Source organism: Antechinus flavipes, chromosome 3 (genome assembly GCF_016432865.1).
Source record: "Antechinus flavipes isolate AdamAnt ecotype Samford, QLD, Australia chromosome 3, AdamAnt_v2, whole genome shotgun sequence".
In the NCBI taxonomy this organism is placed as follows: domain Eukaryota; kingdom Metazoa; phylum Chordata; class Mammalia; order Dasyuromorphia; family Dasyuridae; genus Antechinus; species Antechinus flavipes.
In genome coordinates this window covers 149,015,297-149,039,597 of record NC_067400.1, presented here as the reverse complement: position 1 = coordinate 149,039,597, position 24,301 = coordinate 149,015,297, and the positions used below count along the sequence as shown (strand labels likewise).

The 24,301-nt window shown below is 33.7% G+C and overlaps 1 protein-coding gene across 1 annotated transcript in view; it reads left to right on the top strand.

Annotated features, from left to right (window-relative positions):
• Nucleotides 1-24,301, top strand: part of UGGT2 (UDP-glucose glycoprotein glucosyltransferase 2) — a 206,028-nt gene that overhangs the window by 159,730 nt on the left and 21,997 nt on the right. The window contains exons 34-36 of the mRNA XM_051984021.1: nt 9,100-9,282; nt 12,241-12,401; nt 12,965-13,079. Of these exons, the coding sequence (XP_051839981.1) occupies nt 9,100-9,282; nt 12,241-12,401; nt 12,965-13,079 (459 nt within the window). The remainder of the gene's footprint in view (nt 1-9,099; nt 9,283-12,240; nt 12,402-12,964; nt 13,080-24,301) is intronic.

The window sequence follows — 24,301 nt, the reverse complement described above, 5'->3', positions numbered from 1 at the left end:
GAAAAAAAACTAGAAATTCGGGTCAAAACCAGATTGTAGAGGACCTCAAATACCCATGTATAGAATTTGTATTTTATCCTGGATAAAGACATTTGACTGGAAATCACATAATCAGACCTTTGTTTTGTTTATATTAACATCTCTGCTGTGGTCCTTCACTGTGATGAAAATAACTCTGGGTTCTCAAAAACTATACCTCTGCAGTACAAGGTCTAAGGGAAGTTATATATCCAGGAAAGGCTTCAGGTATAATAACTCCAGATCAGCCTAGCTAGGTATATAGAGGCTTATTATCACTACATTAGCCACCTACTGATGATTTTTTTTAGTCATAGAAACCCATGAACAAACAAAAAAAAAATGTAGAATATTTTTCTTTTTATGGACCATCTTCCACATTTCCTTTGGCAGAAAATGAGGTAAAGGTCCTAAATACCACTTTTTAGTTCATTTGTAAACCTTAATTGAGTTTTTAATAGATAAGAAATTGTTTGCCATTGTGAGAGAAATTTCTTATTATTAACTTTTTAATTTTTAATTTTAGTTAAATTTAAATTTAATTTAATAATTTTTAAAAATGATTTTTAGTGATTTTAAAAAATATATTGTTTGAAATTGTAGCTAAATGATAGGACTCCACTATGTAGTGACTCAGCGAAAGTGGTCCTAATATCCACGAAGCATACAGCATTGACAGACAGTTTGTACTTTTCTTTTGTCCTGACCTTCTGATCCTGAGTCAATCAATCACAGTTCCAACTATGGCAGCTGAGAGCCATACCTAATCCTGGTATCTCCACCTACTAGCTCAAATCCACACCTGCTCTCTGTTCCCAGTAAGTCTGGTATCAATAAGTAACATGTAGAATTTCCCTGTCAAATCTGGGTCTACATAATAATGTCCCTTTCCACATCTAACACTGATGATCTGTTCTCAACCAAGCTCATTTTAAAGTTTATTTTAAGGTATAAATCTTCCCTTCTTAGATCCCTCTTCTGAGCATGTATCTCACAGAGAGCTTTACCACTGTGTACTTCTCCCTTCCTTCCCTGAATTGGGTAGGTTTCTTTGCATCTCTGGAACCATGCCTTTTTGTCTTGCTTTACCACTGTGTGTGTGTGTGTGTGTGTGTGTGTGTGTGTGTTTGATTGCTTTTTTGCTGTACTACATAATAAAGTTCATTTTTGTCCTAGCTTCCTGAGTGCAATTTTCTGTGAATTCCCAAGCCTGACTTTTTAACCTAAGACTTGAGGCAAAAGAAAACACATATCATATATTTAATACAGTAAATTAAAAATACAAATGGTGTCTACTTTAAATCTTGTGTCCTTAACACATTTTTAAAATAAATGCTCCCAATTCACCCTAATAACAGTTTATTAAAGCAGTGCATTGAAATACTTTTTTGGTAGCAAGATGATATAGTATATTTTCTCTACTCATCTCTGATAGTGTGATTCAGTATCTAGGTTTTAAATTAAAACAACACTACTACACAGCAATAAATTATACTGAAATAAATGTAGTATATCATCATAAATATCTTTTGCATTTTTTCCTTTTTATTATCAATTTGCCCTTTCCAATGAGCAAATAAAAAACCCTGAAAAACAAAACCTCAAACACATAGCTAAATAATCTGACAGAACAAATGCCCACATTGGCCATTTCTGGAAATGTATGTTTTTAGCATTTTAAATTCATGACTTCTTTGTTAGTAAGTACTATTTTTTGGACTTATGGCTTATTAATCTAAATTCTAAAGTATTTCAAAGTTGTTTTTCTATATGATGTTATCATTATGTAAATTGTATTCTCATTCTTTTTAATATAGTATTTTATTTTTTCAAATACATGCAAAGATGGTTTTGCAAAGATGAATGTTGAAAACTTTGTGTTTCAGATTTTTCTTCTCTCCTCCCTGCCTTCCAAGATAGTAAGCAATTCAAGTTAAACATATACAATTCTTCTAAACATATTTTTATTTTTTCATGCTGTGCAAAAAAAAAATCAGATTGAAAAGAAAATCAAACACAAGAAAGGAAAAAAGCAAACAAAAAAAAAGTGAAAATACTATGCTTTGATCCACATTCAGTCTCCATAGTTCTCTCTCTACATGTGGATGGCACTTTCCATCACAAATATATTGGAATTGCCTTGCATTGTTTAAAAGAACTAAGTGCATCACAGTTGATCATCATTTAATCCTGTTACTCTGTACAATATTTTCCTGGTTCTGCTTACTTCACTTAGCATCAGTTCATGTAAGACTCTTCAGGCCTTTCTGAAATCAGGCTTTCATCATTTCTTATAAAACTGTATTTTCATTCTACTTGCTTTGCTCTGAATTACTTTATAGTTTCTTCCCAGTTTTCCCTGAAACAATCCATTTCATTATTTCTTATAGCACAATAATTTTTATATTAGATGCATATACTATAGGTTATTTTGCTATTTCCCAATGGGAGGATATTCTTTCATTTTCATTTCTTGGCATCTATTGAAAAGAGCTTCCATAAATATTTTTCTACATAAAGATCATTTTCTTTTTAAAAATATGTTTAGGCTATAGGCCTAATAAATGGTATATTTAGGTCAAAGAATATACACATTATAGTAACTTTGATGATATAGTTCCAAATTCCAGAATGATTAGACCAATTCACAACTCCACCACCAGTGTGTTACTATAATTCTTTTTTGATAATTTTATCTTGTCACTTTTTCTAGTCTAGTAGGTATGCAGTGGAAACTCAAACTTGCTTTACATTTCCTTAATAGAGAATTAGAGAATTTTAAAAATATATCCTTCTTTGGGAAATTGCCTGCTCCAGTCCTTTCATCATTTATTTAGTAGAGAATGCCTTTTTTACATTATAAATTTAAATCAACTCCTATATAATTTGAATATAAGTCCTTACCAGGGAAATATACCATAAAGATTTTTCCCAGTTACCTGTTTCCCTTCTTAAATTTTACTACATTATATTTGTTTGTGCAAAAACTTTAATTTTATATTATCAAAAGTGTTCATTTTACCTTGTGCAATGCTCTTTAATGTTTGTTTAGTTGTGAAATCTTCTTCCTTGCTCCTCTAATGTGTTTATAATATGACTTTTTTATGTCTAGGTCATGAAACTTATTTTGATGTAGTGTGTGAGGTGTTGGTCTAAATCTGATTTTCCCAGACTTCTATCCAGTTTTGGTAGTGTTTTGGTTGGTTTTCTGGAGGTCTCTGGACCAGCCTTCATTTCAGCAGAGTAATCACCAGGAGAATAGCCAGAGATAAAGTCCAAATTCTTTATTATCTCCTTCACAGTCTAATTTCCTTGCTTGGGGCCAGGGCTAGCTTTCTTGAGGTCCTCTGGAGTGTGTCTTGGTCTCTGTGGAGAAAGTAGGAGGACCACCACCATGTTCTGAGTCTGTCTCCGGCTGAGTTTGATCCAGTTTATATACAGTATACTGAGTATAAGCCAATCATTATATCACTAGGGAACACCATTATTTGTTGTAAGATTAAATCAATCATACTAAACTAGAGAACTATTAATCACCATGCTAAACTAGATAACCATTGTCTTTATCAATTCCACTGACTTAACACCTTGTAAGAATCCTTGTTTCAAGTTCAGCGTTCTGGCCCATAACACAGTTTTTTCAGCATTTTTTTTGTAAAATAATCTTTGTGCTAATAACTGGAGGCTTTGCATTTATAATTAAATTTACTTATTTCTTGTTATATAACTAATTTGTTCTGATTGACTTTTATATTTTAGTACCAAATCACCTCAGTGATTACTACTACAATTCTACATCGGATAGATACTTCCCCTACTTCCTTCTCATTTTTGTCATTATCCTTAGAGTGTATGACGATCAGCAAATAGGCTAAATTAACTGAAATTTAGAATACATGATGAAGTAATGTATCTAAGTCTGGAAATGTATGCCACAGCCAAATATGAACTGCCTTACATGTCACAAAAGGAAATTTGTAGATAGAGACAAGAGCAAGCTGCTAGACATTCTTGGGTAGGAGAATTACATGATTTGACCTATTTTTTTTAGGAAAATCAATTTGCAGCTATATAAAGCATATATTAGAAAGGGGAGATACCAAATGCAAGATGCTTAAAATCATAATAATCCAGCTAAGAGGTTTAGAGGGCCTGAACTCTGATGGTTATTGTATGACTAGAGGGAAAGGGGCAGATTCAAGAGATGTTGAGAAAGTAGAATTGGTGATAGTCATAGCAACTGATTCGATATAGAGATCAGGGAATCTATAAAGAATAGACATTTGAGGATAACTTCTAAATTACAGCTAGGATGACTAAATAATGATGATATCTTTGAATGATATAGGAAGGGGTGGATTTAGCAGAGATAATGAATTTAATGTCAAGGATATCATTAGGAAGATTGAATATCAATTGTAAAAGAAAGGCTTTCACATCTATAGTAGATATAATATCTATCCATATGTATATTATATATATATCATTATCATATATATACCTCATAGATAAATATAATTATGGTTATAAAGTTTGTTAATGCATTCAGAGAATATAAGATACAATTGTGTTTATCTGTTAACTGCATAAAAAGCATTTGATTCTGTAGAGCAAGTTGCCATTTTAAAGGCTGCTCTCCAGCAAGATGTCTTCCGTGCACATATTAATACCATAGAAGATTCTTTGAAAGATCCTACAACCGAAGTGACTTGATTTGAATACTCTATTCATATAAAGAGAGTCATTAATGCGAGGTATACACTTGCCAAGAATGTCGTAGACAGTGTCCAACAGAAAGTCCTGTTTATAGATTCTCTTCAACTGATTCTCTTAAGCCTGAAACTTTGCAAATCTTTCTAAATGATGTCTATTATTATCCAAAAGTATAAGAAGAAAATTAATAGAAAGAATTCTTGTTGTCCAAATTATGATATATCTTTAGATAGACAGGCCATAAATATAAAGGTAAGTCCACCAATATGTTTATCTTGGGAGTACACTATAGCAGGAATGTCTCCTGAATTAAAAAGAGGTAGAGGAGGCCAGATTGCATTTGGACAATTCAACACTGCTTTTAATGATCCTGAGCTTCTCTCCAGAAAGAAAGGCCTATTTGTTGAATCTGAAGAACTGAATTTGTAGGACAACAGAGAGGAACTTGATTTCTTTCTTTAAAAATAGTAGCAATCATTAGGATTGCCACTATAGGAATCATTAGGCTATAGTGAAAAATTGTTAAAAAAAAAAAAAAATGAGTGTAAATGATAGCAGAAAGATGTGATGATCAAAAGATGAGTTAATCTGACTGTCCATAAAGAGCAAGTATTTAGAGAAAAACAAATGACTATTTGGCAAACTTTGTACTGTACTGAATCTGTGCAACATCAAAAGATATAGAACCATGATGGACTAGGGTAAACTCCAAGACCATGGCATGATTCCAAGGACAGAATGATCAACGAAGTGGGAGTGGAAAGATAGTTTGCATTCAATGGAGTGCTGGGAACAACCTGTTCAGCTTCACAAGAGCCAATTCCTAAATTTTCAGTGAGAGAATTTACATGTCAGAAAAATAGCAAACACTACAAACCAGATCTTCATTTGTTGTTTTGTTGATTGTCTGGACTTAAGAAAGTAATGGAGAAAACGTTAATAATGCAGATTAAACTTAAAAGTAGGTCTTATATATAGTTTTGTTTTTTAGAGAGGCATTAATAAACATTTATCCACATACCCGTAGTTGAATTCTGCCCTCCACCCCAGAGTCAATTGTGGGACTGTCTCTAACACAACCTTTACCTATTTACCCACTATCATCCCACATGCAGCCCCCCTATTCCCCATTTCAGTGCTGCTGCACAAACTTACTTGGTGTTGGCATTTTAGGACAATTGTATCTTAACTGAAACCTTGAACCCCCACAGGATCAATTGTACTGATTCCACTGAGAAGATTCTATGCATTTCCTATCCCCCATGCATATTCCCTTCCTTCCAGATCAATTCATGGCTATAAAAGACATCCTTCAGAAATTAGGCACCATATTCTGGGTCAATTACAGGAGAGTAAGCCCTCTCTCTGTTTTGTTTTGTTTGGGACATTGGATGAATATGTATGGATGGATTTATTTATTAATTATACATTACTCACTTGTCTGTACTCTATGGTCCAGCCAAACTTACTCTCAGTATTTCACACACATAGATGGGAAAAAATCCAAACATGAATAGGCAATTAAGGTATGATACTATGTATTAAATAGAATTAGAAAATATCTTTTACAATAACTATTACACTGTCACTAATTTGGGGTTTTTAGTGAAAGCATCAGGCTAAAGGAAATGTTATTAAATTATCCCTTTGAAAAATATTAGGTATAAATAAATGATTGGCACAAAGTGTTAAGTTATAATTTCAATACTAATTACAACATTGGATTTATACTGAAAACTTGTCAAAGATAATTTATTTTTCTTGGTTTTGAATTATATAAAATAGCCATTCATAGAGAAATGATTCCTGATGAAAAAATACTCTATTCCCTGTGTGACCTGTCATTTAGTTGTTCTATTATGTATCTTTCATTTTTTAACTAAAAAAAAAAAAGTAAGAAACTATCCTGCTTGGCTAGTTAATACTGATTAAATTAACTAAAAAATGAATTCCTTTCAAGCATTATTTCAAATCTTCCCAATTCCCTAAGACAATTTTTTTAAAGGAAATAATGAAGCTTGTTTAATTATACATCTTACTAAAATATCATTATTCATATTTTAGTGAGAAGTTAAAAAGGCTTTTGTATTACTAATAACAAATTTAAATAGTGCTTATTTCATCTTTATCTCACCCCTTTTTAATTCCTATTTTGGATGCATGTTTTGTATTAGTACAGTATAGTATTGTGTGGGGGGTATGTATAAATTTTACATATACACACACATATAGTTATATATTGGTTAGTTATTATTGATATAGTATGACATTATATATTTTATAAATTATTACATATTATAATTTTAAGCTATTAAAGCTTAAATTTTTGTGACACCCTGCATTGAGATATACATTCAAACTTTGTTTTACTGATAAAAGGGGTATTATTTTTTTAAAAAATTTTTGGAGACCACTGATCCAGAGAAAGGCCTTTAGGATGTTGAGTGAATCTCTGTGGAAGATTTTTGGGGTGCTTATATACAAGAATATTTTCCATGGGCATGACCTTTATAATTTACAAACTTAGTTTTACCTCCACACAGTGCTCGGACTACAGAGTAAGATTAGTGGGAGTAATTTGTTAATAATTTAAATTTTTTAAATTAATTATCATGGGTTGGTTGTGTATTTTTTTTTTTAGCCAACCACCCCATGATAGAATGAAGATATTTTTTAAAGATATGAATACAGGAAAGGATCCATGATTTTGTTAGATCAGGGAATTCCTAATAGAGAAACACTCCAATGATGCAGAACAAGATGTTTATAGTACATATAAAATTTTGTAAATACATGCTAGGGAACTACCTGAGGAAAGGAGTAGTTAAGGCCACATTTCTAAAATGTCAGAGGTAGAATTTTAAACTAATCTTCCTGATCTAAATCTAGCTGTTCCCATGTAAATGTATGATACTTCAAGATTCCTTAAGTCCTTTATTATAGTACTAATTGTCCCCCCAAAAAAAGTCTGTATTCAACTGCATTGTCAAAAAATAATGCAAGTAAACATATATTGTATCTAGGATATATTGCAACATATCTAACATATATAGGACTGCTTGCCATCTAGGGGAGGGGATGGAGGGAGGAAGGGGAAAAATCGAAACAGAAGCAAGTGCAAGGGATAATGTTGTAAAAAATTACCCTGGCATGGATTCTGTCAATATAAAGTTATTATTAAATAAAATTAAGTTTAAAAAAAAGTAATGCAAGTAACATTATCTTGTATACTTTTACAGTCTACTTCATATTTATTTGGATAAATGTTTCCTTATTTCACTACTCAGTTGTAAATTCTTTGAGGTCAAGGCCTGTCTTATTCTCTTTTCCTAGCATCTATCATGGTGCCTTTCATGTAGTATGTGATTAATCAATATCTATTGAATGGAATACTATTTTTCCAATGGGATTTTGCCACCTTTTTTATTTCCCATTTCCTATTCACTTTTGAAATGGTCTCTGTAATTTCCCTCCACTTTTTCCTCCTAGTTTGAGAGAGAAAACATAGCTAAAAAATAGAAGTTCTTCAGGAACGTTATCATTATTAATCACTTTTATTGCTAAAAGCAAAGATGTTCTTTAGTTATCTTTCAAATACACCCAAATGTACTTTGGTCTCACTAGAGCAGAAAGAGATCAAATTAAAATGAAATAGCCAATAATTGCCTGCTGACTTCCTGATTTCCTGATTCACTCATCTCACTCATTCTCTTCTTCTTTCATTCTTATAACTATGCCCTAAAAACCTAGGCTTTTTTTTTTATAAAGCATAACTAAGGAAATTTAGTAACTACTTTTGGTCTGTCCCAGGAATAAGAAATCTTCAACATAATTAAGAAATATTAGAACTGTGTTATGAAGAAATGTGTGCTAGAAAATACAGGGAAATTGTTAAGATGGTTTCAAAATGTGCTGTATGCTCCACATAGACTACATGGTTAAACATTTTATATTTTTCATGAATAGAAATAATTTTGTGAGAAATAATATTTAGGCATAGAACAAGATTTTGTTATTAAATCCTGATTCTTCAGGGCCCCATTTGGGGTTTTCTTGGCAAAAATACTGGTATGGTTTATCATTTCCTTCTCCAGTTCATTTTATAGATGAAGAAACTGATACAGGGATAAATGACTTGCCCAGGGTCCTACAGATAGTATCTGAGACCAGATTTGAATTCATGAAAAATAGTCTTACTAGCTCGAGACCTAGTGTCCTATTATTTATACCATCTGCTGCCCAGTGAAACCTGATAAATTGTAGCAATTCAAAGATCCCTTATTTTAAATCTAAATACCTAAAGAGAAGTTTTTATCATGAAAACAAAATCATTTTACTTAAAGTTTTTGCTCAATTTTTTGTTTGTAGGAGATAATTCCTCACATGGCTAAGGAATATGGATTCCAGTATGAGCTAGTCCAATATAGATGGCCCCGTTGGCTTCACCGACAAACTGAAAAGCAAAGAATTATTTGGGGTTACAAGATTCTTTTCCTTGATGTTCTTTTTCCACTGGTTGTGGACAAAATAATTTTTGTGGATGCTGATCAGGTAAGAAATGGAAGTAGACATTTTTTCCAAATAAAGACCTGAGTTTATAATGTTTCAAGTTATTGCTTACTGTTCTTATAGCTTTTCTGTCTTCATTTATGACTCTATGACTAAAAGAGTCAACAAGACATCACCACCACAACTACTACTTTATTCATGAAACCATCATACAATCATCATGCCATCTCCAACTCTAGCCAAGTTTAATATTTTAAAGATAGATAATTTCTGTCTTGATCTCCTCCTTTAAAAATAGTGGCAATGCTTTTCTTCTGTCTGTAAATATTAATCCAGTATACATATATATTACACATATATCTATATATTGCACATTGAAGTCATTATATTAAAGATGCTATGTAAACAGAATTATATGATGTAATTAAATAAATAAAATGAGAGTATGAACATTTATTAAAAAGCATTCTTTTTCTCCATTGTTTTTTTATTTCACTAAATATTTTTCAGTAAATGTAAAAAAAATTTAACATTCATTTTTTAAATGTTCAAATTTAAAATATCTCCCTCCCTCCATCTCCTAATCCTCTTTGAAAAGGCAAATATTTGACACATATTGTCAGATTTATAAGAATATGAATCATTCTCCAATTCATAATTACTCAAAAAATATGAATAGACAGTTTTTCATTGAAGAAATCAAAGCTATCTATAATGTCTGAATTAGCTCTCTGGAGGATCTAGTATCAGTCCAAGTCCTTAATCTTGGAAGAGGATTGAAGAGGTGGGACTCACATGGATGGTCAAATATGGAGTCTGTTTATTCCAAATTCCTTCAACCTTATATACCCTAATACCTATATAACTATAGCACACTGCTCATATGGGACCACGTAAAAAACTTGGAATAACATATAGATACCTCTTTGCCACTTGGTATAATTCTGCTTTAATTACAACACAGGTTGTCATCACCCTCTAACTTCTCAGGAAGACTTGAGAGTCCTTAGGGGGAAATGGGGAGCAGAACCAGACACTGTCATCAAGGTTCCTTTTACTGGACTAAAGGGTCTTTTTTTTTTTCCTTTTTTAAGTTATTATTATTATTATTACAGCTTTTTATTTACAAGATATATGCATAGGTAATTTTTCACCATTGACAGTTGCAAATCCTTTTGTTCCAACTTTTTCCCTCCTGTAACATGCTCTTATAGCATTTACTTTTACCAGTCTCTCCTGATTCCTAGGCCCTCAGAGTACCTCTGGTCACTGACCTTTGCAGTGTCAACTAATCCTACCAACTCGCCTCCTCTGAAGCCTTCAGAGGCCTCTGGCTATGATTTCTTGAATCATAGTTTAATAAGCGATAGCACGCTCAAGAACAGCCAGCCACGTGCAAACTTAAAGCCTTTATTATACCTACTCACATAATGCCCTGACTTGTTAACTCCCTAGTGAACACCTGGTCTGAAGACCACGTGTTCACTATCAAGCTCCTTACCTCTCTTGGCTATCCACCCACTCAGCGTGGCTACCCCAGGATAAAGAGAGCGACTTGCTGCCCACAGTGGGCTTATAGAGCATCTGTGAGATCACACACACAGCCAATCAGAGACAGAGAGCTTCTTAACGGGAGAAAGCTATGTAGTGGTTCAGACTCATTTCCCAGAGTTCTTTCACAGGGCGTAGCTGGTTCAGTTCATTACTGCTCTATTGGAAATGATTTGCTTCATCTCATTGTTGAAGTGAACTAAAGGGTCTTATACCTCACCCAGGGTTCACCCACTATCTGTGGCTCTCTATAGCTATCTATAGTCATATGAAAAAGTGCTTTAAATCAGTATTGATTATAGAAATGCAAATTAAAGCATCATATCTATCAGGTTGACTAAAATAGTATAAGGGAGAAATGGCAAGTGATGGCTAAAAATTGGGACCCTAATGCACTGTTGGTGAACTGCAAACTGATCTAACCATTTTGGAAAGCATGCAGGAATTATTCCCTAAGTTAACAAAATTATAATACCCTTTGACCTAGCAATTTCACTATTAGGTCTGTTTCTCAAAGTGATCAAGGAAAAAGGAAAAGAACCTATGTATTCTAAAATATTTTTAGCAACTATCTTTGTGGTGGCAAAGAACTGGAAATTGAGAGGCTGTCCATCAATTGGGGAATGTTTAAGCAAGTTATAATATGTGACTGTGATAGAATACTACTGCACTGAAAGAAATGATGAGCAGGTTGACTTTAGAAAAATCTGGAAAGACTTAACATGAAATAATAAGTGAGATGAACAGAACCAAGAGAACATTATATACAGCCAACAGCAATATTGTTCAAAGAGTAACTGTGAACAACTAAACTATTTCAAATATTACAAATATTCAGATCATCAGGAAAGAAGATGCTATCCACCTACAGAGAAAGAACTGAAAAAATAGAAGTATACATAGTATGGTTTTACATATATACACAATCTCTTTATATAATTTGTGTCAAATGGTGGCCTTCTCTAGTGCAAGATAGATGGGAAGGGTGAGAGATGGTTTCGAACTTAGAAATGTAACCCCCCAAAATTAAATTAAATAAAAAAAAACATAGTACAAAGAAGAATTATTTTGTCACAGGAACAATGGTTAGAAATTGCAAAGGAGGAGATGTAAAACTTAATGCAAGGAAAAAATTTCTAACAATTTGAGCTACCAGAAGAAATTGGACTGTATCTGGAAGTATCTCTTTCACTAGAGATCTTCTTCAATTAGAGACCAAATGACAATTTAATAGGGATGTTATAGAAAGAGTTCTTTTTTTCAGGCATGGATTAGACTAAATGGCCTTTGATCTCTTGAGATAGTTTAACTGACCCAGATTATATTTTGAGAATATCAAATATCAAAGTAGAAGTCTCTAAAACAAGATGATTTACAGTATATATTTATAGGGTCAGAATTTTATTAATATTTAACAGATTTTTTTAAAATTACATTTTTAATTTCTAGATTGTGAGAACAGATTTAAAAGAACTTAGAGACTTTGATCTTGGTGGCGCACCATATGGTTACACACCATTTTGTGACAGTCGAACTGAAATGGATGGATACCGTTTCTGGAAGTCGGGATATTGGGCTTCTCATTTAGTAAAAAGAAAGTACCATATCAGGTAAGAAAATTAATAATTTTTTATCTTTCATCAATATATAATTTATCCAGATAGTGACTTTTCTGTTGACTGAGAAATTTGTGAGGAAAAAAATAGTCTTGCATAATAACAAGTTCTCACTCTGCTCTATTGAATGAACGCTAAAGTAAACATTAGGATATTTGAATTTTAAGTCTGATCTCAGTGGCACTGATATCTTAAATCTTTGTTCCTCCTTTAACAAGAACAGAATTTTATTTGTATTTTTGGCTAATTATAGTTCTCATGAGTGTGTGTACATCAGGATCATAGATTTAGAGCTGTAAAGGATTTTAGAAGACATCAAGTAACACACAGGCATACATTTTACAGCTGAAGCAACTGAAGCTCAGAAAGATTGTTAAATTACTTGCCCAAGGTCAGCTAGTTAATCAGTATCTGAGACAATATTTGAACTCATATTTTCTTAACTTAAAGCTTAGTGCTCTATCCACAGCAGAGAAAATAGTAAGGAACTATTTAACCCAGTTGAATTCAAAGGAAATAAATAATATTTCTTTTTCTTTGGAATATTTCTTTTTCAGTGCCTTATATGTTGTGGATCTCAAGAAATTCAGAAAAATTGCAGCTGGAGATAGACTTAGAGGTCAGTATCAGGCTCTTAGTCAGGACCCAAATAGCCTGTCCAACTTAGATCAGGTAAGTAATGATTTAATTAAAAAAAAAACTATTTAGTTACAACATATGGCATTTGTAATTTGATGATATGGTCTGAGCAAAATATATCATTTCAAAAACACATCCAAAAAATTTTAAAATATATTCAATATGATTTAATGAATACAGATATATCCTCAAATTCAGGATTTTTCTTTATAAAATAAAGTTCAATCTGACATTTACTATTTCTGTGACCCTGGAAAAGTCAGTTGGTCATCTCTTAAGATGATAAATGACAGCGAAAGTATTAGTCTGCATTGATAGAAGTTTTCATCACTAGAAGTATCAAGATTTGTCAGTTCTAGTAAAAAAAAAATACCAAAAATATGGAAAATATCTCCAATTTTATATACCTAGAGGGGAGAGAATGCTACAGTGTGGGTTAACTGAGTTAACTATTTTTTAAATAGCTTTTTATTTACAAGTTATATACATGGGTAATTTTACAGCACTGATAATTGCCAAATCTTTTGTCCCAACTTTTCCCCTCCTTCCTCCCATCTCTTCCCCCAGATGGCAGGTTGACCAATACATGTTAAATATGTTAAAGTATAAATTAAATACAATATAGGTATACATGTCCAAATAGTTATTTTGCTGTACAAAAAGAATTGGACTTTGAAATAGTGTACTATTAGCCTGTGAAGGAAATCAAAAATGCAGGTGGACAAAAATATAGGGATTGGGAATTCTATTTAATGATTCATAGTCATCTCCCAGAGTTCTTTCACTGGGTGTAGCTGGTTCAATTCATTACTGCTCTATTGGAACTGATTTGGTTCATTTCATTGCTGGATATGGCCATGTCCATCAGAATTGATCATCATATAGTATTGTTGTTGAAGTATATAATGATCTCCTGGTCCTGCTCTTTTCACAACTGAATTAACTCTTAACCAGGTTGCCTTATCTCCTTTAATCTGACATATCTTCACCTTTGATTATGACAATTAGTCTTTAAAAAAAAAGCTTTTCAGTTATTTCAGTTTCTCATGGCCTGTATTTTTTAAAATTATCTTTATATTACAATTGTTGTAATTAAAAATTAAATCTATTTATTCAATCACTGAAATGGCTAAATAAAGTGAGTTTTTCATCAAAAAATATTTTTAAACAGATTTTACAAAAAAAACAAATGCAAGCTACAAATGTAGTTTTAATACTTAACATATAATTTAGTATTTTTTAAATCCATGTTATGATGATATACATGACACCATAATGAAATTGCTTCCCCTTTTCCTAAAATTAACACTATTGAAATTTTAAGAAATAGATTCCTTTCTTATGGAGTCATATTTCTCCTTACAAATAAAAACATTTTCATCAAATTCTCATCATACAACTTAAATGTATCAAAGACGAGTACAACAATTTTGAGTTTTCTGAAAATGATGGATTTCTTAGAGTCACTGCTTTTTTTAACAGAATACCTCCTTTATATAGCAATTTATTGTTTTGGGTTTTTTGGTTTTGGTTTTGGTTATAGCTGAGGCAATAGAGGTTAAGTGACTTGCTCAAGGTCACACAGCTAGGAAGTGTTAAATGTCTGAAGACAGATTTGAACTCAGATCCTTATGACTTAAGGGCTAGTGCTCTATCCACTGTGCCACTTAGTTACCTCTAGCAATTTATTATTTATAAATTTTGTCACAAATAATTTAAGTCTCAGACTGAGAACTTGTAGCTTTGCTGATTACATATCCTCCAAATTCTTTGCCAATGTAGCCCACAGTCCAGAGTTATTTCAGATTTTTTGTAAGCCAACAGACCCTTATCTGAGCTGGTCCTACTAGCCAGGGCAGGCTTTCAGGGTGTCCAATCTGTCTTGAGTACACTCTTTCTCCCTCAGTACCACTCTTCCATCTCTACCTATTATGTAAGTTAGGATAACAAAATTCCTTTTCTTATGACAGCTAGTAGCAGTCCTGAAGATTATTTTGGAGCTGCATTTTACTCTATATAGAGGGGTAAGATGGAACTGGCAAGATGAAATTTGTCTTTTTTAAACATATTGCTTGTCTCTACATATTTTTGTATCTGTGCACATATTATTCTTCTAGTATCCTATAAACTCCTTAAAACTGTATTAATTTTCACCATAGTTTCCTCAGTGTCTAGAACATACATTTAGTAAATGTTTGTTCCTAAAGAGGATTAACTTGATATATTACAAAATAATAATAAAACTCAAAATTTTCCAGACCTGAAGTCTAGAATTATTGTATACTGGAAATATTAAAAAAACTAAAAAACGTATTTCAGTGACAATCAGATCTGCAAAAATTCAATTAATGTAATGTGTATGAAGTAAACAAGAGTTTTTTTTAACATGCTATTGAATTGTCAATATGTTCTTGCCTATTGTTGTGTGTGATATCCCACTATGTACAATTTTACCAATAGTTGTGTTAGTTTATTTTAAGCACCCTTAACAAAATAGAAAATAGGAAGCTATTTCAGATGGAAATTCTACCAATGCAAAAAAAAAAAAAAAAAAAGACGACTTCCTGTTAAATTTTTAAAATTAATATATTTGAGTAGTCTAAATGTGGCCATCGTAATTCTAAAATAGGACCAGATATTGGAATTCCTGAATCTGTGATATAAAATGATATAAAATATGTATCACCTTCTTGTACTTTTCAAACTACAAGGAACAGAAATGCTACAATGATAGAAATGAAGTGTTGTTTAGCAGAGTAAAGATTGCAGTTTAAAAAAATACATATTCCTAGTGGCAGAGCAGCCATTCAGATAAAAGCTTCAAATTTCTTTAAATCAGTGCGGGGTATGAAAACGAAATAGATGGCACAGAAATTTTTTATTGTAAGTATTTGTTGGTTCAACTTTAAAAATCAAATGTAATTATAATTTTAAAATTACATGGAGAATAAGCTATACAGAAGAAGATGAAGTAGCAGCTAAAAACCTTGATGCTTTGAAGAAAATTTTAGAAAAAGGACACACAGATCAAGAAATTATTAATGTGAAGCAAATAGATATTCTAGAAAAGAATGATTTCTAAATTAGCTTTCTAAGGAAAAAAATAATAATTCAACCTGGATTTAAAGTATCTAAGGATTACCTATTTTTTTTATTAGAAGGTAGTGGAGAAGACAATTTTAAATTAAAACCAATATTTGTTTATTAGTCTCAAAAAACTCAAACTCTGGGGCAGCTAGGAGGCACAGTGGATAGAGCACCAGCTCTGAAGTCAGCAGGACCTGAATTCAAGTCTGGTTTCAGACATTTAACATTTCTTAGCTGTGTGACCCTGGGCAAGTCACTTAACCCCAATTACCTCAGCAAAAAACAACAACAAACAAACAAATAAACAAAAAACTGAAAGGTTCTTACAGTCATCAATCACTTCTAATTCTTAGGTGATCAAATAAAGCATAGATGACTAAAGCAGTTTTCAAATCCTGGTTTTCAAAGTTATTTTAGCCTCACTATTGAAAAATATTGCCCTTACACAATATCACGTTTAAGTAATTACTGATTTTAAATAATACCCCAGGTTATTAAACTATACTTGGGTCATTGTATGAGAATGTAAGTATTCAAATTCACCAAGATGTGTCTAAAGCTCTCTGCACCTATCCCAGTGTGTGTGAAGTTTTAAAGATAAAGAAGAAAACAGTTTAGTCTACTGCTAAAATACTTTAAGTGACAATAACTGGTTTTTTTTTTATTATATTATCAGTGTTAGCTTATGTTTAGGTAAAATATTCAATAATTTTTTAAATTTTTAAAATGTTGTTCCTTTTACTATTTTGCTTTTCATACTTGGAAATTGAAAAAAATATTTTTTTTTACTTATCCTTTGATATTATGATAATAAACAGATAAATGTGTTTTAATTTTTTTCATTTCATATTTCTATTGAGGTAGAGTTCATTATCATATTTTATGTATTTTTGTAACTTTAAATAGTCAGAATCTGAATAATGTGCTCAAGAATCTGAATAATGTGCTCACAAGATTCATTATTCATCCTAATTAGAATTTAGCTACACCTTGTATCTCAATCTCTCAGTGTCCTTACAATTATATCACATTCCTCTATATAACTCCTCTATAACATATCTGTGACTGTGATACTGGAGTCTAAGTGCAATGGTTCTACTATCCTTAAATTGTCATAATGAGTTTGACAAATCATTTCAATTTTTTTACTGTTTGTGTTCATCCTTTCATTTTCATCCTTGAAAGCCCATGGGATGACTTTGCCTTGTTATTATCTTGCCTGACTTAGTTGAAACTGATTTTTCTCTCAATTATATCTCTTTGCTTTGTGAAACAGAATTTTTGAAACTTGTCTTTATAAATTAGTTTTTTTTTTAAACCTGATCTTGTCTTTGGCAGTCATCTCTCTCATTTAGCAAGGAACCCAGAAGTTTGTAGACCAAGAGACTGTCAGGGATCTTTTGGTCTTCTTTGTTGAGAAAGTTAATCTACATTGATAAAACTTTTGAAAGAAATTATCATTTCATCTGTATCATTTCTGATATCGATTTCCCATTTTTAAATCTCAAATTACTTTAAATAATAATTCATCATTATAATGTTTCAGTTGCACATCAGATCTTTTTCTCATTATCCTTCTTTAGTTCTGATAAATCAGTGATTTAATAGATATTAAGATCTCTTAGGAAAGGAGCAGCTAGATGATGCAGTGGATAAAGTGTCAGGACTAAAGTCAGGAAAACTCATGTCCCCAAGTTTAAATGCAGTCTTAAACATTTACGAATTGTGTGATGTGGTGGATAGGATGCTAAGCCTGGAATCAGGAAGACTCATGAGTTGAAACATAGGATTCCTCATATGTAAAATTAGCTGGGGAAAGAATTGGCAAAGCACTCCAGTTATTTTTGCCAAGAAAATCCCAAATGGGGTCACAAAAAGTTGTATACAACTGAAATTACTCAACTATAGCCACAAAGACTTAGGAAAGAGTCCTACATCAAAAGCAAATGTTTTCCTGTCAGAGTCATCTGTTTTATTCTTCATGGTGTTATTTGTACTTGTTGTGTCTACCACCTGACAGTTTCTTCATAACTGTTAAAAGGATTCTGTGCTATCTACACAGTCTTTCTATTTGTTTATGTATTTTCCTGAATGATGCTTTCTCATGTTTCTTTTCAATGACACTTTTCTCTACCTTTACACTGAAGTCACCAAGTATTAGAGCATATATTTTAATTTGGAAAATCTTGTCAAATTCTTCACAGACTTTTTCTACCGCTTCATTTTCAAAAACCAATGAAAAGCTGCAATTATTTCCATGGTGATCTTTTTTGGAAATACTAATGGTAATTAGTCCTGAAATACATGATGTCAAAATGCCCTAGAAAACACTATCCCTTATCTCCAGGAACCAAATAACACCATGAAGGACACTTCTGTTATCCCTCTCTAATCCAATAAACATGGAACGCCTCTTCTCGCTTCAGGCTCAGAGTTTACACTGCTGGGCATCTGCCTCATGAGAAGAATTGCAACAGTCTCCAGCAGACATTTTTGTCCCCTGTTCTGTGGCGGTCGATATGGATGCTGAGTAACAATTTCCCCTGCACTGTATGCTATAGGCAACACTGCAGAACCTGAGAACACAGCAGCAGAGGGAGAAAGACTGAAGGCAACGGTGTCCTGAGTCAGTGGAAGTGTTTGGCTCATCTCAATGGAAACAGTAGAGAAAGGGGGAAACGGTGCACTCCAGGGGGGCTTTTAAAGAGCTTGTGACCCCATTCTAGCAGTGCGTCTAAACATTTCTTCTACAGCAGCTTCCCTAGGAAGCTTACAGTCGGCATTCCCATTATCCAAAGCCAGTTGTTTGATCAGTGATTTAGCTGCAGTCCCATCCCCACCATAGGTACTACTGCTTGTGTTAAATGGGCTAAAAAATCGGTGAATGGATCTTGATTTCCTTGCTTGATCTTAGTGAAAGAGACGTTCTTATCAGCACCAGGGAGCTTCAAACCAGACTGTTTTGGCACATTTCATGACTTACTCATAAGCTTATAACGTGAATCCTAATTATCAGGGCAGGGTTAATTCCCTATGATTGATATATTGCCCCTTGTATCTTTTCATTAGGAAGTATTCGTATTAATTGGGCCCCAGATAATTTTCTCTACAAGATATAGTTCACATTTTGCTTCTGAAAACAGAGTTCTAGGAGAATTTTAATAAAGAGTCTCCTTATAAAATGGAGAATAAATGGGAAAGTTGATGTATGGGTATCCGTAGAATGGGTCAAAGTCAATATCACCCAACAATTTTTGAAAATCATCAAGATTTTGTAACGAATCTGTTCTTGTCTCAAATTTCTGGGGTCAGATTATTTGAGAATCCATCAGAGAGCTAAGACAGGAAAAAAAAAGAGGCTTGTCTCTGGATTTTTTTTTTTTTTAAACAAACTAACCTCTCTGTATCCCAAACAGCTGTTTTATAGGCCCTTTGCAGAGCCAGGGTTGGGTCATTTAGATTAATCTGGATATCTCAGGCTCACTGCTGAAATAGTATGTTGAAAATAGCCATTATTCCCTTTAGGAATGCCTATTTCAATATTTTATCATCTTGTTTTGCTAATGTTAACCTTGCCTCTCTCTCTTATTCACATGCACAATAATTACCAATAGTCCTCTTAACTTACACAAGCTAAGGCAGAAATATCCGATCATTCTTGGCAGAATTCCACAAGCCTGAGTTCTGATAACAAAGGCTCCTAGCTTACATGAGTTTTTAAAGTGATAGCACAGGGCTTTTCTGTTTTCTCAAAAGTTCCTAAACTCTCCAATCCCTTTCATTCTGTGCATTTCTCACTTCTACATGCTTAGACACATACTCTCTGAGCCACTCTGGAAGAATTACTACTATGAATGAATTTCAGTTTAGCCTGTTTTTCACAAGCTTGCTAACTTTTAACCCAGAACCCAGAAAGCAAGGCAGACCTAGACACATAGCAGCTTTTACTTAGAGATTTAGGCCTGATATACTGTTAGTCCTGGGAGTGTCCTCCCAATTTTCTTCCCTTTATATTTTCATGTTTCATTACTCATTTCAGTCCTAGCTTGTTCTGGGCTTACTTTTGTGGTCAGACACCTCTTCTGGTTTTTGGATAATATCAGCTTAATTGTTAACCTCCTTAAGAGAAGTTTGCCTAGCTTGTTCTGGGATTTTAAGGTGAACTTGGCCCATCTTCTCTAGTATCCGTTATTAGTCTGACAAACTAGAGAGGCTCTTCTACTTCTACCCGAGCTTGGGAGAAAGTTTCCTGCCCTTTCCCTCTTCTACCATAGCGCTTTCTTTTTGTATGAGGCTTATTTCGTGCCTGTTTGGGATCCTCTTGTCCTTCTGCAGACTCTGCAAACTACCTCTTTTTCTTCCTCCTCCGTATGTGTGTGTGTGTGTGTGTGTGTGTGCCCACTGTAAGGGCTTATTTCCGAGTTTACCCTTACCTCTCTCCTAAGGGGACTTCCTCAGCCTGACGGAGTATTCCTCCAGGCCGGGGCTCTACTGTGACTGAGGGTCCTTCCTCCAGAACCCCTTGGGTGCCAACTGTTGCTGATGGCTCAGCTGAGCTGAGCCCTGGGGGAGGATGGGCTGACTAAAGCTGGAGATGGAAAACAACTCCACTTATTCCATCGCTAACTTAGCTTTATAGAGAGCATAAGAGAAGAAACAGTGCACCTTATCGGGTGGCCAGCACCTCTCTGCCTCACTTCCTAGCAGCCTTGAGCACTGCGGGGGAAGGAGGGATGTCTCCTGGAGGACGCGCTGAAGCCGGAGCAGGAGAGTTCTAAGGTCCGACCTGGACTCGCAGCTTAGACTGTGCAAGTCCTCTCCACCCCAGGACCACGGTTTAACCGGGATGGAGTGTAAAGACTACAGGCTAGCTCTGCAGAAACACCAGTGAGGAACTCTGGAGCTTGCCGGGTTCAAAGATAGCCTCAGCCTGAAAAAAAAGTTAACCAGGAAGAAAAGGAGGTGCAGAATCTTAAAGAAGATTTTTTTTTTTTGAAAATTAGAGTCGGGCAAGGGGAAGCCAGTGAAGCTTAAAGAAATCAAGAAATAAATAAAACAAAATGTAAAGAATGAAAAAAAAATAGAACAGGATATGAAATACCTTATGAATAAAATGAGAAACATTCTATGCATATCCAAAGAAGGAACTGATTCTGTCTGAATACAGATTGAAGCATTTCCTATTTCTCTTTTTTTTTAACTTTAAAAATTTTTAAGAGTTTTTATTTTCATTAGGGTAAGAAATCTATGTTTTCTTTCACAACTTGACTTTTATGGAAATGTTTTGCATAATTTCAAATCTGGTTTCTTAATTGTGGATGGGGTTAAGAGAAAGAACTTAGAACTCAAAAATCTTAAAAACAAATGTAAAAAATGTTTTGAATGTAACTGGAAGAAAAAATTAATTAAAAATAAAAAAGAGAAAAGAGAAAGATAGTAATTATGCTCTATGGATGAGATGCAGAGAAAGAACACGTGTGTGTGTGTGTCTGTATGCATGTACCATGAAAGGTCTAGTACCCTCCAAAATTTATAAAGAAAAGGGGGAGGGAACTGGTTAAGATAGGGTATAGAAAAGTGTGTAGATTTATGACAGTGGAGCCTACTGTGTAGATTAATGGGAATTAGATTTAAAAAAAAAAAAAGGAGAGAAGAGAAGAAAAGAGGGATGCATACAATAGGTGGGGGGAGGTTAAACCTTAATAAGGAAAGTTAAGGAGTAGAATTAAAGTAGAAGAATTAGCAGGGATAGGAAATAACAGATATATACAAACATAATAGGGATCAGGAGTAGAATTCTTACATGGGAAGATGACACTTGTAATTCATAAGAACTTCCTCATTTCTAGGGCAGTTAGAAGGAGTATATATAAACAGAGGACACAGGTGTGTGTTGAATATGAAGGAATACTATCCAAAAAGAAAAAAATCATAGCGGGGATAGGACTGTACTGGGAGAAAGGGAAAAGGAGAAAAGTAGAATGGGATAAATTATGAGAAAAAAAAAAAGAGGCAAGAAAAAACTTTTACAGTGGAGGGCAAGAGGGAAGAATTAAGGGGGAGCGAGTGAACTTTACTTTCATCAGAATTGGCTCAAAGAGAGAATAACATATATATTCAATGGGTATAGAAATCTATTTGTTCTACAAGGATGTAAGAGGGAAAGTAGATAAGAGATGTAGGGGGGAGGGGTTAATAATGAGAGAGTTTTTATGAGTTTATAAGTACAAAATTATTTATAGCAGATCTTTTTGAGTTGGAAGATAATTGGAAATTGAGGGGACATCTATCAGTTGGGGAATGGCTAAACAAATTGTAGTTTGTGATTATGATAGAATACTATTGTGCTATAAAAAATGATGAGCAAGATGCTTTCAGAAAAATCTGGAAAGACTTCATTGAACAAAGTGAAATGTACTATATACAAAGTAACACCTATGAATGACTATTCTCAGCCATACAATGATCCAAGACATTTATAAAGGATTTATGAGGTGGGGGGTGGGGGGAATACCATCTATCCTCAGAGAAAGAACTGATGGTATCTGAATATAGATTGAAGCATACTTTTTTACTTTTGAGATGTGTATTTGGTTTTTATTTTGGTCTATGTGTTCTCTCACAAGACTATTATGGAAATGAAATATCGATTAAAAAAATTAATAGGTCACTACCAGGAAGGAAAACAAGGCTGCAAACTTCAAGAGATTTGGTAGTTACGTTTAACAATTCAGTTAAAAACCAACAGATTTTACAAAGTGATCAAGAGAAAGACTCTCAAATACAAAGGAAAAGAAAAGTTGAATAATGCCAGACTATTCTATAACCTATCACAAAATATCAGATAGAATGGAATAATGTTTTCTGAGAGCTGTAGAGTTCAGGGTGACTTACCTTGTAAATCTGAGCTTAACCATAAATGAAAAAATTAGATGTTCAGTAATGAAGAAGCATTTGAAACATTTTTAAGGGAAAAAATGAAACTGTTTGAGATTGCTTTTCAGACATCCCAAACAACAGAAATATAGGAATGAATAGATGTTATAGCCCAAGTCAACAACCTTAACAGTAACTGCAGATGGATGAGTCAAAAAGAGACTTAATTTTTAGACTAGGTTGAAGGTGAAATCGTGAAGGAAAGTGTTATGGAGGTGAATCAATCAATTTATTTATTTGTGGAGCTGCAATACAATTTGGGAGGATACTTGAAAGGGAAGGAGGAGCTCAAGGGGATAGAGCAGAAGATGCCATGTATCTAAGTCATATGGAGTGCTTCAGAGGAAAAGTGACCTCTCATTATGAGGAAAGTCTATAAGGCAATGGGTTAGAAGGAGGGGGAAAAATTTGAAAAGAGGAGGGGGGGGAAAGCTTCACTGATAAAAAGAGATGGTCTATGGAGACAGGGAATTCCTGCTGGGTGTGATTTTGTTTATGTTACAGGATACAGTCAGACTCTTCCATTCCAGGCCACCAAATGATGAGGTTCAGCCACCAAAATGGTAGAAAATGGGATGATACCTCAAAAGTATGTTGGGATTACAGGGTGGTATCACAAAGCATCTCAAAAGAATTTGTAGACTTAGACATTTTCCCAAATCAAGAGGCAAAGATTTTATTATGCTGATAAGAATAGAACAAATCCATAAAAATTCTTAACAAGGATAAGGGTTTTAGCCATTAACAAGGGGAAGACAAATTCCTGAAAGTAACCAGGAGGAAGGCATCATTAAGGGAAAGATGCCATGAGGCAAATAATACTGAAAAAAAAGTTTATAACAAGGAGTATGTCATTGACAAGCAGATTAAATTCATAGAGAAGGTTAGCCAGAATCTACATATGAGAGCATAATTTGGGGGAAGGGGGACATCATAACTTGGTTTTCTGATTGGATATTCTAAAAGGGGGTTTCCTCCATCTGGGATGGGACTGTAATCTAAAGTCTACTTGAACAAAGGCCTAAACAAAATCAAAAGGGTCTACTTATAATTCTATCTGAGCTCCTCCTGCTTTGTCTCTGAGTAGGTAGGCTTTTCTCTGCCAATCCACATCTAGGTATCCAGGATCCCATCAGTTTGTGGTATTTGTAGTGTGAAAATTCCATTTATCTTTGGCTAGGGGAGGGGCAAGAGTGGAGATTGGAACTCTTGGGGGCACCAAGCACCAAAGG